Here is a 15,000-nt window from a genome sequence, read left to right as displayed (position 1 = left end):
AATGTCAACTACTTTAGACAGGGCATTGTGTATTATAGTATAAGGCCAGGTAACGAACGTCTGCTGTCCGTGAGAAACAAAGTATTACTGTAAATGTCTATAACACAGTGTACTGTAATAATGGTTGAATTAGAACATCCTTAAATATCACTGCTCAGCTCCAGCCAAACTGTTCATGTCCAAGACCATCAATTGTTGAAATCCAACAGCTTTTCAACAACGTTCCAAGTCACTCTTACATCAAAACAGGACTGTAATTCTTCTTATATCATGCCTGTTATTTAGCAAAGGCCTACAGTATGTTGTCTTGCCAGTGGACATCCCAAGGTTCCCAGTGTGCCTCCTCATCCTTCTTCATTATGTTGCTATAGAGCTGTGCAGTACAGGCAGCTATTAGCCTGTTGTCTTTCTGCAACACTTAATATTGTTTATTGCCCTCGTTCTTTATCCCCCTTTAAATTGCCTTCAGAGCACAACTTGTTTAGGCCAATGACTGAGGGCAGGGCCTTGCCAGATCCTCTTGATGAGCGGAGAGGAGGAGGAGATCCTTTAATGTCCCTGACTTGGAGTCAGTGTTTAACATTCCTGCGGCAGACGCAATTTCAGAGCATGTTTAAAAGCCATGAGCCATCAATGGTGCAGGACAGCAGGATAGCAGGCGTGAACTCACTGATCTAATGGAGGGGTTGGTGGTAAATATACAGGAAATTACTTTGTGATTGGAGCACATGTTGCTGTCAGTGTAGTGTTGCTGTCATTAGTTTAGTGGTTCTCTGAACCAGTGTTCCAGGTCTCTCTCTCTCTCTCTCTCTCTCTCTCTCTCTCTCTCTCTCTCTCTCTCTCTCTCTCTCTCTCTCTCTCTCTCTCTCTCTCTCTCTCTCTCTCTCTCTCTCTCTCTCTCTCTCTCTCTCTCTCTCTCTCTCTCTCTCTCCCTCTCTCTCTCTCTGTTTAATTGGCAGCTTCATAGAGGGCTGTTGAGGGATGAGGCATATTTGGGTCTCCTTGGAACAGTGGCTTTCATCCTCTCAGGTGGTCCTCGTTGATTGTAATCGGCCAGTAGAGGATGTCAGGATGGAATGATCCAGACTCTCTGGACTGCGGTTCTCCTCTCCACTGTCTCAGCACATAGCCATACATGATTAAATACCATATTATGTTCTGCTTTTTTCATCCTCCCTTCCTGTTTCTTGTTTCTTCCCATCTTTCCCTTCTTCCCATTCACTTTCCTCCCTCTTATCCTCTCTGTGATTCTCCCTATATCAATCCCCTAACTTTCTCTTTCTGACTCTCTCTCTATATTTCTGTCTCTCTCTCTCTCTCTCTTTCTGACTCTCTCTCCAGGGAGTCATGTGAGTTGGAGGATGCTGCCAGCCTGGCCTCCTCGTACCCGTCCTCTCACACGGAGAATGGCACTGTTTCCACAGAGACCCGCAGCAGCAGCCGGCCCAGCTCCAAAAGCACTTTAGAGGAGAACGCCTATGAGGACATAGTGGGTAAGAATGCATCTGTGTCTGGATAGCTGAGGATAACTCAGCCTGACCTGGGACACTTACTGATGCATTGTAATTCAGTGAATAACAAGGATTGTGAAAGCCAAACTCTGTTAGTGACTGCTGATGCAAGTAGTAATTCCAAAATCCTTTCACACACTTGGTAAATTTCTAGAGAGTTCTGATTGTTGGTCACTCTCTCATATCCTCACACTCTCAGCTGCCAAGTAGACTGGATTGTCTTTATTCTGAAGGATGGCATGAAGATGTGTGCTGCTTTCTGGTTTCACCATCAACCCCGAATTGTTATGGACTGATAACAAGTATTTCTTTATATGCTGAAAGCTCTGTGTGTCTGTCTCCAGACAATGGTTATGTGGGAGCCAGCAACAACAGATGGGTTATATATTGCTAGCTGGCCTTCCCCTGGTTAAAAGGAATTTGACAGTCATGGGGTACATTTATACCCCATCTGCTTTCTATTGGACAGTCCCAATTAGCTGACTGAAAAACTCTCAGGGCTTTTCAAAAATCAATGCTAGATTTATACTTAATATTCCTGCTTTATGTTTATTCAGCCCTGTATGGTTATGTAAAGAAAATATGATCACCACTCACTCTTCATTATCAGGCCATGCCTTGAGACAAAGGATTAAATTGTAAGATTACTCTGTGGCTTGGGAAAGTGTCAACTTGATATGCCTCAGCTAAAGCCCAGACCTAGCACTAAAGCTAATTTCACATAAACCAAGTGTTTGACAGTCTCACAAGGAATTGTTTTCACAAAATTGGGGGAATATCTATCCTCCAACAAGGACTTTTGACCTCTTGATAATTTTAGTAACATGGAAAACTACAATATAAGCAAGACCAACTATAAATTCTCTGTATTGAGGGTGACAAAGTACAAATGTATGCCAAATTCCTTTCCAGTAGTAAATGTCCTGAGGACTGTGGACAGTGAAAAGGCTGGTTCTCCTGCGGTGCTTCATGTGGCAGCAATGTCTGTCACGTTTCGCCCGGCCATTCTCGGCCCCTCCACTATAAATGTCCTTCCTGCTCATCAGGCTTGAATGTGAGACCCAGTAAAAGAATGGGGGCTGACATGTTTTTAGTTGGAAATTAGAGATTGAGTGTTTGTTGACATATGTTTGTAACCTTTGAGCATTTTATTTTGCAAGCGCATGGGTCAAATTAACTGTAATGGCCATATTTCTCCCTCATACATGGTTGACTCTCTTCCTCAATTCATCCTCTATGGCGTTTTATTCAGTCTCTGAAGATGACCATTGGTTCCAGGCAGAGCATGAATCGGTGGCCGCGAGGGGACCCGGGGGACTTTCATGCGTACCCTAACAAAGAGTCCATTGTTCGCCGGTCGAACACCTCGAGTATGGAATAGGCGATGCGGTCGAAGGCATTTTGGCTGAATGATGATTAGTTACAGAGAAATACATTGCCTCTGTGAGCTGTCCCTCCCCAGTGATCCTGGCTGCTCCAGTCTGAAATAGGCCTAGCTGGCTCTGATCACAGCATGGAATGGCAGTCTCCACCACCGCTAAGCAGCGGTTTACAGGTCAGATGTTCCGTTGGAGGCAGCAGCTACAGCAGTGGGAGATAAGCCATGTTCTAGTCCCTCTCCGCTCGTATTTCAACGTGTAGCAGCCCAGACACTTTGGACTCAGACACACACAGCCCTTCTCGAAGCATTTAATCAACTATGTGAGGAGATCATAGCTGTCTGAGGCAGTAGCCCACTGACAATGAGTACATTAAATAAAGATTCTTCTCAAAATAAAATAACATTTGCTACATGCGCTGGATACTACTGGTGTAGACTTTACTGTGAAATCCTTGCTTACGAGCCCTTCCCATCATTTCAGAATTTTAAAAATAAACTAAAAATAGTAACACGAGGAATAAAATAAACTACACAAGAATGGAGTTATATACAGGGAGTATGAGTACCAGATCAATGTGCAGAGGTATGAGGTATTTGAGGTAGATATGTACATGAAGGCAGGGTAAAGTGACGAGTCATCATGATAGATCTTAATAATAAGACTAAAATATAGAACAGAGAAGCAGCAGCATATGATGAGTGTAAAAGTGTGTGTATGTGTGTGAATGTGTGTGGGTTTTGTGTTGGAGTGTCAATGTAGTGTATATGAGTGAGTGTGTATATGGTCTGCGTATATATAGTCTAGTGAGTGTGTATATGGTGTGTATATATAGTCTAGTGAGTGCATATATATAGTCTAGTGAGTGCATATATATAGTCTAGTGAGTGTGTATATGGTGGGTGTATGTAACAGATGTGAAACGGCTAGCTTAGTTAGCGGTGCGCGCTAAATAGCATTTCAATCGGTGACGTCACTTGCTCTGAGACCTTGAAGTAGTGGATCCCCTTGCTCTGCAAGGGCTGCGACTTTTGTGGAGCGATGGGTAACGATGCTTCGTGGGTGACTGTTGTTGATGTGTGCAGAGGGTCCCTGGTTCGTGCCCGGGTATGGGCGAGGGGACGGTCTAAAGTTATACTGTTACATATATAGAGTCTTGTGAATGTGTATATGGTGTGTATATATAGTCTAGTGAGTGTGTATATGGTGTGTATATATATAGTCTAGTGAGTGTGTATATATAGTCTAGTGAGTGTGTATATGGTGTGTATATATAGTCTAGTTAGTGTGTGTATATATATACTCTAGCGAGTGTGTATATGGTGTGTGTATATATATATATATATATATATATATATATATATATATATATATATATATAGTCTAGTGAGTGTGTATATATAGTCTAGTGAGTGTGTGTATATATAGTCTAGTGAGTGTGTATATGGTGTGTGTATATATATATATATATATATATATATATATATATACAGTCTAGTGTGTGTGTATATATAGTCTAGTGAGTGTGTGTATATGGTGTGTGTGTACGTAGGGTTAGTACGTAGGGTTAGTGCAAGTGCAGGTAGGTGCAAGATAGAGTCAGTGCAGATAGTTTAGGTATCATTCATTTACTATTTAGCAGTCTGGCTATTTAGCAGTCTTATGGTTTGGGGGTAGATCTGTTGGTCTGAGAGTCAATGCTCCAGTACGTTTGCCGGACGGTAGCAGAGTGAACAGTCTATGGCTTGGGAGTCTTTGGTAATTTTTCAGGCCTTCCTCTGACGCCGCCTGATATAGAGGTCCTGGGTGGCAGGGAGCTCGGCCCCTGTGATGTACTGGGCTGTCCGCATCACCCTCTGTAGCGCTTTGAGCTCAAGGGTGGTGCTTTTGCCATACAGAGTAGTGATGCAGCCAGTCAAGATGCTCTCAATATTACATCTGTAGAACATTTGGAGGATCCGAGGGCCAATGCCAAATCTTTTCAGCCTCCTGAGGGGAAGAATTGCTGCCATGCCCTCTTCACAACTGTGTGCGCGTGTGAGAACCATGTTAAGTCCTTAGTGATGTGGACACCAAGGAACTAGAAGCTCTCAACCCGCTCCACAACAGCCCTGTCAACATGGATATGGGTGTGCTCTCCCCTCTTTCCCCTTTAGTCTACGATCAGCTCCTTGGTTTTACTGACGTTGTTGTCCTGGCACCACACTGCTAAGTCTCTGACCTCCTTCCTGTAGGCTGTCTCATCGCCGTCCATGATCAGGCCTACCACTGTCGCGTCGTCAGCAAACTTGGTGACGGTGTCGGAGTTGTGCGTGACCACGCAGTCGTGGGTGAACAGGGAGTACAGGAGGGGATTAAGCACACACCCCTGAGGGGCCCAGGTGTTGAGGGTCAGCCAGGATCCAGTTGCAGAGGGAGTGGTTCAGTCCCAGGGTCCCTAGCTTGGTGATGAGCTTCGAGTGGAATGTGATGTTGAACACTGAGCTCTAGTCTATGAACAGCATTCTCACATAGTCATTTTCCCTCCTGTCCAGGTGGAAGAGGGTAGTGGGAAGTGCAATTGTGATTGCTTCATCTGTCGATCTGTCAGGGGGTATGCAAATTGGAGTGGGTGTAGGGTGTCTGGGATGATGGTGTTGATGTTTTTCATGACCAGCCTTTCAAAGCACTTCATAATTACAGATTTGAGTGCTACAGGGCGATAGTCAATTAGGCAGATTACATTGGAGCTCTTGGGAACAGGGACAATGGTGGTCAGTTTGAAACATTTTGGGATTACAGACTGGGACAAGGAGAGATTGAAAATGTCCGTGAAGACACTTGCCAGCTGGTCTGCGCATGTTCTGAGAACTAATAACTTCCGTATTAAGGGCATCACTGGTACTTCCTGTTTGAGCAGGAAGCAGGTAAATGGAGTCATGGTCAGATTTGCCAAAGGGAGGATGAGGGAGGGCCTTGTTTGCATTTCTGTTGGTAGAAAAAAAGTGGTCTATAGTTTGTGCCATTAGTGGCACAGGAGACGTGTTGCTAGAAGTGAGGTAGGACGGTTTTAATTCTCCACCCAACCACTTGTTTGTTTATGGCTCCATACAGTTGAGTGCCAGAGTGGTGTTGGCTTGTGGATGGATGTAGACAGCTGTGATAATTACAGATGAGAACTCTCTTGGTAGATAAAAGGGTCTGTAGCTAACCATGAGGTATTCTATATCAGGTGAGCAAAAGCTAGAGATTTCCTTCTCACTGGAAGCAGCACACCAGTTGTTATTTATGAAAAAAAACACACTCCTCCTTTCGACTTCCCCGAAGCTGCCGTCCGATCCTGCCACTGCATGGAGAATCCACTGAGTACTACGTGCGTATCGTCATCATCCAGCCACGTTTCATTAAGTCATATTGCAGCTTTTCAAGTCTCTCTGATGAGATACTCTCAAATGAATTCTTGAGTGACTGGACATTTGCCAATATTCACTGGCTTCTCATTCTGACACCAGTGAAGTCAGTCTGAAGTCAGTGTTTCTTATGTCTAATTGGCAACTGTCAAAATGTACTTTGAGAAGATCAGTCATCTGCCACCTGTGTTATGAAATTCATGATTCATTATGGTGTTATGGTATAAATGGTTATATTATGACAATCTATAGTTTGATTGGCGTAGCGTCACTGGGAATAGGTTTCCTGTCTGGTGAATCAGGATATGTACACAACAGTGACTCAGTAGTAATGGATTATGTCTGCATCATCAACCCCAAGCTGAACTGAGTCTCTCTTACATCATTATGTCAACAGTGGTGGTGGTGAGGTAAGATAGCCTCCCTGGCCTGTCTGTCTGAGCCAGATTATCTCTGCTCTAACACTGCATTGGAATCTGCTGACTGGAATAATGATGCTTTGTTTTGTCTATGTAATCATACATTTCACATAGATTTATGAATTGCTGATGAATACAGTATGGCATTTCTCTTTAATTTACAGTTGAATGTATACTGTAGTTTTTAGCATTTTTGAGGTATGAGTGTTAAACTATTTAGATTCCAAAAATACTGTGCATCTCCGAGCATAATTTGGCCCATGTGGTCACAAGCCTTCTCTGAAGGATGTACACTGTACAGTTACAGCATGGTTTGTGGTGCCACCAAACGTTTAGACAGATCTCAAGCCCGTTTTGGTCCCGTGAACATCTCTGTTTATTACATGAATGACTGGTGCCACTGTAGCAGCCACTCGATGGTGAGGGACATTCTGTCCATAGCCCTTTTATGGGGTAATCCCATCCTGACATTGTGTAGATAGTCTGTCCTCTGTCTCGCTCTAGAGAGAGCCTATTGTGTAAACAGATGCCGAGTCACAGTGTGTGTGCAGCCAGGTCAGGAGTGGTGTGCCCACTCTGGATGTGAGTAACCACAGCAGTTGATTAGTACCCTCCAGTGCGTCAGAAGCCAGGGAGACATATCATCATCCCAGCAGGCTGTCATTACTCTGCTTCAGTTGATTGTGGTCCCAGAGCACTGAGACGTCCGTCAGTCCAGCCCTAGAGCTGGGCCATACAGGCAAATATCCATATTGCGATAAATTGCCTGAATTGATGTGATAACGATAAATATATCAATAGTTTAATACATTAATGTGCACCACAGTACATTTTTTCATATTACCCTTAAAACTACTACTACTGGCCTCCCGGGTGGCGCAGTGCTCTAAGGCACTGTATCGCAGTGCTAGCTGTGCCACCAGAGATTCTGGGTTCGAGCGACCGGGAGGTCCATGGGGCGGCGCACAATAGGCCAAGTGTCGTCCGGGTTAGGGTGGGTTTGGCCGGCAGGGATATCCTTGTCTCATTGCGCATTAGCGACTTCTGTGGCGGGTTTGACGCAGTGCACGCTGACCAGGTTGCCTGGTGTACAGTGTTTCTTCCAACACATTGGTGCGGCTGGCTTCCGGGTTGGATGTGCATTGTGTCAAGAAGCAGGTTGGGTTGTGTTTCGGACCTTCGCCTCTCCCGTTCATACAGGAGTTGCAGCAATAAGACAAGAATGTAACTACTACTAATTGGATACCATGAAATTGGGGAGAAAAAATTGGGTAAAAAAAATAAACTACTACTAGTCTGTAGCCATCAATTGCCCAATTAACAATCACACAAGTTAGTAAACTTATTTCATTTCAAACTTCATATTTCTCTAGTAGGCTACTTATCGTAATCAACAATATCAGTAAAATGCCTGCGATAAGTATGGTCGGTCTCAATCATTTTCGGTTTATGGCCCCAGCTACACTCAGCTCTGATAATGCATAGGGAGGGAAGAGGCAAAAGCCCAGTCTGACTGGAATTTCATTTTCAGTATGACATGGCAGAATGCTCTGATGATCTCACTAAGATGGTTCATAAATAGGTAATAAATGATGAACTCCTTTTAACAAAACAGATACCTTTAACAGATACATTTATCACAGTTTAACGTTGGCCTTCAAGGTGTTCCTCCGTTTATAGGATTCTCTTCCATCATTGAGATGCTGAAGTATAGATTTAGTGTAGTCTCTTTTACCAGACACTAGCTCTGTTGTAAGACTCATTCTCGTCTTTCACTGCAAGTCTTTTCCCTCATGCCTTTCGACACCATCTGGCTCTGTTTTCCTTTTTAGTGCAGTTCCTTCGTTTTCTCACAACCTTTTCAGACCCAGCTGAAATGCTATTCTCAGAACACGTCTGGATGGACATGGGCAGTGGTGTTATACAAGTTTTTATACACGCTGGCTGGCCCTTTTCCAAGTGACATCAGTGAAAGCAGTGCTGTGTGAGATTCCCGTCAGTGTGCAGTGGAAAAACCCAAAACTCTTTGTGCAACACCTCTGAAATGTTGAGCGAACATTTCTACATCAACAGTCTCATTGAAAGGATGTGTGATACCTGAGAGGAGGAGGATGTCCCGCTCCGCTCCTCCCCTTCGCCTCCCGCAGCAGACAGCCTGCATACTCCGGCCATGACTCACCACTAGCAGCCCAGTGTCCGGGAGTCTCGGCACAGTGCAGTCGGTCAGGGGCCAGCGGGGCCTCCGGGGCCCTGGGTCAACAGTAACTGTTTAAAGAGACAGTACATTTGGGCATTGTAGCAGCCAGCTGAGAGTGACATTTAACCTGGCCCCTGCATGACTTATTTGATCTGAGCTACACCACGGGGAGCCTCTCTCCTGCCCCCCAACTCCCTCTCCTGCCCCCCATCATCTCACACAGACTCTGGCCTGAAGCCCCTCTGGCTTTGTCTTGTCTAGTCAAATACCTTCCTTCTCCCTGAACCTTAACATATCCTTCTGAACAGCTGCTGCTGTTATCTTAGACCTTAATCTGTTTTCTAAATGTCGTCACACAGAGAAGGAGAACCCGTACGAGGACGTGGACCCGAAGAGGAGGAGTTTGGGTCGGAAGAACCGCTTGGTACCGGAAAGCAACCGGACCTGGACCTCCCAGAAACTCAACTCACCTCCTCAGGTAACCCAGCTAGCTAGCAGAACTGAGGTATTTTCCAACGGTAGAATTCTCCCTCAGACTGTAGTTAGAGCTCTGAAACCTGGACAGGATCCTCCAATAATCTTATTTCACAGCTAGATGTCTCATTATTTGCGCTACAGAAGCCGTTTGATGTGTTGAAACCTGGTGGAGTTCCAGTAAAATACTGTCAGTCTGCCTGGAAATGTAGGTTTGGCTCTGCTGCTTCAATATGGATGGGCACTGTCTCGTCGTAGGAAAGATGATTTAGAATTTCCTTGTGTTCAGCTGGGAATGAGGTCACTGTGCGGTGAGGAAAATAACTTGTATTATTGGGTACGGTTACTTATTGTCATGACAAAAACTTCAGTCAATCCCAGACCAAACCAGGATCCATTGCTTCATCCTATGGGGCCTGGTCAGAAATTGTGCACTATAAAGGGAATAGGTTGCCATCTGGGACACAGCCTCAATATTGTCCTCTCTCTCCCCCTCCACAGCTGCCCTCTAAGCCCAGTAGCCAGTCCCTGTGCCTCTCTGGTCCTACAGACAAGAAGAGTCACCGGGCGTCCCGCCTGTCCAAGCGACACAGCCATGATGACATGCTGCTGCTGCCGCCCCAGCTGGGGGTCTCTCCCTCCTCCTGCTGCCTGCTGGATGACAGCCTGAGCAGCGCCAGCGACACCCTGGCCTCCCGTAGGCACCGGAGGATCCCCAAGGTACAATATAAAACACTCCAGGCTGTAGGAATGAACCTGTTCTCTCCATGATGATCTCCTCAAGGACTATTCTATTCTTGCAAGCCATGTATCTACGGGGCCATGCACCTACCTGGAAGGCAAAATGAAGATGGATTTACTATAGACTATACAAATGTCATTCTTTTGAATAATTCCTAAATGCACTGTGACGGAAACGCTTTGCTGATTCTGTTCATACTCTGTTTTAAACACAAGCCATATCCCAGGAATAGTTCTGGACATGTAGAGAGAGAGAGCACTGAGAAGGATTTTATGTCTATCTTGTCCTCCTCCCACGCACTAAATGGAGCCAACTTTGAAAAGCTTCACCACAAGAGAGCAGATAGTCCTCTACTGTAGGTTGTACACACACTGAGCTTCCCCTTTCCTCTCACTGTTTACAGATGGTCCAGAGAATCAACTCCATTTACTCTACCAAGAGAGGGAAGAAGAGGCTGAAGAAGCTGTCCTTGTCTAATATTGAGACGGCATCTCTGAGAGGTACATATGGGCTCCTCCCTTCCTTCTCTCCATCCACTGTCTGGATCAGGGAGTAAATATTTGGCTCCCCCACCCACATAGTGTCCCAGTCATCTCATCTCTATGGCATAAACATACAGTTGTAGAGATGACCCCTGACCCTAAACAAACCTTTTTTTCTCTCTCCGATCTGTTTACAGATGACAACAGCGAGAGTGAGAGCGATTCTGATGACAGGTTCAAAGGTGAGAGGTCACAGAATGCAGTTGAAGCTCAGTCCCTGGAGAACAATGGTGCACTTGGTCTATAGCTGTCTGTTTCTGCACAGACAGAGGATTTGTCTCACTCACAGCAGATACAACAAGCGCACATGTCTCTGTTAGTTTTGACAAGTCAGTGTTTGGAACAAGACATCGATCAAGTGACTTGTGACCAAAGGGACCACAGAAATGTAACTGAAAGGCAAAATAAAGATGAAATGGATGTGCTATAGACTATACAACTGTCATTCTTTCGAATAAATACTAAATGCACTGTGTTCAAACTCGTTGCTGATTCTGTTCATACTCTGTTTTAAACACAAGCCATCTGTGATGACAGTTATGGTGAACTATAAGGTTTGTACTTTTCTCTAATCTGTGTTTAGGTTGTTATGTGTTGGACTGTGTGAGGATAAACATGTGTGAGTATAGAGGTTTAATCAGTGTGTTGAAACACAGCTAACGTTTTAAATCCGGTTAAGTTTTGGTTCCCAGAATGTTTTTGGTAGGTTAGAGATAACAATCATTTAACCTCCCATTTGTTTGGTTTTCAAAGCATTTTGTGATATTTTTGTTGTCGATCATCCCAGGAACCGCCTGGCAACTTTTCAGGGGGAAGTTCCTTGAATGTTCTGTTTCTTTTTACATCGTAACATGGTTTTGGAAACATCATGCTTGACTAAATATGTTCCAATAATGTTTGGAGAACATTCTCTTGTTATGTTCTCTCTCAACCTAAGGGGAATCCAATGGTAACGTTTCATTAGTTATGGGAATGTTTCTTGTTAGCTGGGAAGTGAAAGTTGGACTGTAAGCTCTTTGTCAGACTGCATGGTTTGTAGTGCATTATTAGCTGTGAGTGCTGTCAGTTGTGTGTAGTACACAGTGTTTGGGATATGCATTTTGTCAATACAACCCTGTACTGAAGGTTGAACTGTCCATATCCCTCTCTCTTCTCTCCCCAGCCCACACCCAGAGGCTGCTGAAGCTGCAGTCAATGCTGAGGAGGGCCCCTAGCTACCGCACACTGGAGCTGCAGCTGATTGAGTGGCAGGAGAGGGAGCTGTTTGAGTACTTTGTGGTGGTGTCCCTCAAGAAAAAGCCCACCAAGAACTCCTTCTCTCCCGAAGTCAGCTACCAGTTCCCCAAGGTAAGGGACCAACCAAACTGTATTCTGGCCCCTCGGGCCCCTTGGTCATGGGTCAGAGAGCAGTGTCAAGTCCCTTAATTAAGTGAGAGAAAGGATTTAAACAGGAAGGGATCCTGGTAGATAACTGTTTCTTCTGAGACATTACTCACTGGACCTACAGAAGTATGTATGCTGAGAGCTGTGATATATGGAGGTTGGAGACCCTTACCAATGTTGTTTGCATGTTGAAATAGAATTGAAAATGGCTTATTTTCACACAGAAAAATATTGATTTCGGCAGTCAAAAACGTCAGTGCACATACAGTTCAGCACATACAGTTCCTTCAGAAAGTATTCGAACCTCTTGACTTATTCCACATTTTGTTCTGTTACAGCCTGAATTCATAATTATTTCTTTTAAATGCCTTTGGCAGCGATTACAGTCTTTCTGGGTAAGTCTACTAAGAGCGTTGCACACCTGGATTGTGCAATATTTGCATATTATTCTTCAAGCTCTGTCAAATTGGTTATTGATAATTTCTAGCCATTTTCATGTCTTGCCATAGATTTTCAATACAATTTAAGTCAAAACTGTAACTAAGCCACTCAGGAACATTCCGTGTTGTCTTGGTTAGCAACTCCAGTGTATATTTGGTCTTGTGTTTTAGGTTATTGTCCTGCTGAAAGGTATTCGTCTCCCAGTATCTGTTGGAAAGCAGACTGAACCAGGTTTTCCTCTAGGATTTTACCTGTGCTTAGTTCTATTTAATTTATTTTTATTTAAAAAACCCTGTGTAGTCCTTGCCGATGATAACTATACCCATAACATGATGCAACCACCATTCTTGAAAATATGAAGAGTGGTACTCAGTGATGTGTTGTGTTGGATTTGCCTCAAACATAACACTTTGTATTCAGGACATGAAGTTACTTTCTTCGTCACATTTTTTGCAGTTTTTCTTTTGTGCTTTATTCCAAAACATGCATCCTGTTTGTAATAATTTTATTCTGTAAAGGCTTCCTTATTTTCATTTTGTCATTTAGGTTAGTATTTAGGAGTAACTACAATGTTGTTGATTCTCCTATCACAGCCATTAAACTCTGTAACTGTTTTAAAGTCACCATTGGCCTCATGCAGAAATCCCTGAGTCATTTCCTTCCTCTCCGGCAACTGAGTTAGGAAGGACTGTAGTGACTGGGTGTATTGATACACCAACAAAAGCGTAATTAATAACTTCACCATGCACAAAGGGATGTTTAATGTCTGTTTATTTTTTTTTTACCAATCTACCAATTGGTACCCTTCTTTACGAGGCATTGGAAAACATCCCTGGTTTTGTGGCTGAATCTGTGTTTGAAATTCCCTGTTCGACTGAAGGACCTTACAGATAATTGTATGTGTGTGGGTACAGAGATGAGGAAGTCATTCAAAAATAATGTTAAACACTATTTTTGTCCATGCAACTTTATGTGAGTTGTTAAGCACATGTTTACTCATGAACTTGTTTAGGCTTGCCATAATGAATGGGTTGAATATTTATTGACTCAAGACATTTCAGCTTTTAATTTTAAATGTATTTGTAAACATTTCTGAAAATATAATTCCACTTTGACGTTATGGGTATTGTGTGTAGGCCAGTGACACAAAATCTAAATGTAATCCATTTTAAATTCAGGCTGTAACACAACAAAATGGGGAAAAAGTCAAGGGGTGTGAATATTTTCTGAAGGCAGTATAGATGCAGATATTTCTGAAGAGTAGGGCCATGGCCATAACATACGGGTTGAGGGAGTTTTCAGAGTTTATTGACAGTAAGTGGTGTAACCAGGAAATGGTTTCTATGGTAGTTAAGTGTTTACTTACTCAAAGATCTCTTTTTAAGTTATTTAAGATTTGGTTCAGTGATAGAATCCCCTGGGAGATATCAGTATGTTGGTTCTCTGCCAGAGAAAAGCCTGACCCAATGACGTCGGGGGGGAGAGGGGGGTTGGGGGTGATAAGGGGAGGAGGTGCTAACCCTGTGTGGGAGAATGCTTAGGCTGGTCATTTATTCTTACTGCAGGGGACGTTTTTGGGGACCCTGTAAAGAGGACAGAGTTAGTAGACTGTAAGCATCTGGGTCTGTTTCTGACTGAGACATTTCCTGTTCCTTTCTCGTCTCGTCTCACAGCTAGAGAGGCCCACCAAGCTGATGAGGGAGGCAGAGCAGAGACTCAAAGCCATCCCCCAGTTCTGCTTTCCAGATGCCAAGGACTGGACCCCAGTGTCTGAATACAGCAGGTACAGTACAGATTCCTGTATAACCCCACTGCATCACGGAGGAAAGCTCACCACCACACTGGTGGCCTATTATTCCCATTCCTTGCCTGAACCAGATGGGTATTAATCAGTTGTGATGCACAAGTCTTCCATATATAGATTAAGGTTAAAAAACTAACAAATCGATAATATGATTAGATGTGTAAATATCAACAAGTAAAATTAGGAAGAAAACACAAAGATGTAATGCCATTATCTTCATGAAATCCTGTTAGACTCTTACTCTCACTCCTGCTCCTGACAACGTGGGTCTTCTCTCTCTGCCACAGAGACTGTGCTACTTCACCAACCCTAAAGTGTTAATGAGATCCAACACTACGTTTCCTTTGATCACTGTTCAATCTCTCTGTATGTGTGTGTGTGTGTGTGTGTGTGTGTTTCGGTACAGTGAGACCTTCTCGTTCATGTTGACTGGAGAGGATGGCAGCAGGAGGTTTGGGTACTGCAGGCGTCTGCTGGTAAGCAAGCCACCATTAATTCACTGGTCTCTGTTCTGTTCACACCCTGCTGAGCCAGCCCTGTTTGTTTTGACAAGGTTTTTTTCTTTCCTGTGGGACCATTGAGGTGTTATTGCGTCACCACGCTGGGTGTGAATAGGAGAGAAAGTAAATAAAGTGAATTTGAATGTCCGTATGTAACAAAGCTTGGTTGTTTTTGCCTTTCAAAACGATCGGGATGAATCCTAGTAAAACTGGACTCCT

At 43.9% G+C, this 15,000-nt stretch overlaps 1 protein-coding gene across 13 annotated transcripts in view; it reads left to right on the top strand.

The window, feature by feature from the left end:
• The window catches only part of LOC110506688 (DENN domain containing 2B), a 75,390-nt gene that overhangs the window by 38,673 nt on the left and 21,717 nt on the right, over nt 1-15,000 (top strand). For all 13 annotated transcript variants that reach the window (XR_016492300.1, XR_016492299.1, XR_016492298.1 and 10 more), the window contains 8 exons: nt 1,342-1,493; nt 9,255-9,373; nt 9,871-10,089; nt 10,515-10,611; nt 10,791-10,835; nt 11,816-12,000; nt 14,151-14,260; nt 14,688-14,757. Coding sequence is in view for 9 of the 13 variants with exons in the window: in XM_090222588.1 (XP_090078714.1) it covers nt 1,342-1,493; nt 9,255-9,373; nt 9,871-10,089; nt 10,515-10,611; nt 10,791-10,835; nt 11,816-12,000; nt 14,151-14,260; nt 14,688-14,757 (997 nt within the window). In the remaining 4 variants the exon portion in view is untranslated. The remainder of the gene's footprint in view (nt 1-1,341; nt 1,494-9,254; nt 9,374-9,870; nt 10,090-10,514; nt 10,612-10,790; nt 10,836-11,815; nt 12,001-14,150; nt 14,261-14,687; nt 14,758-15,000) is intronic.

This window comes from Oncorhynchus mykiss, chromosome 26 (assembly GCF_057628025.1).
Source record: "Oncorhynchus mykiss isolate SJ-2025 chromosome 26, ASM5762802v1, whole genome shotgun sequence".
Classification (NCBI taxonomy): domain Eukaryota; kingdom Metazoa; phylum Chordata; class Actinopteri; order Salmoniformes; family Salmonidae; genus Oncorhynchus; species Oncorhynchus mykiss.
The sequence above is the reverse complement of the archived record's forward strand: the minus strand, read 5'-3'. Positions and strand labels throughout refer to the sequence as shown.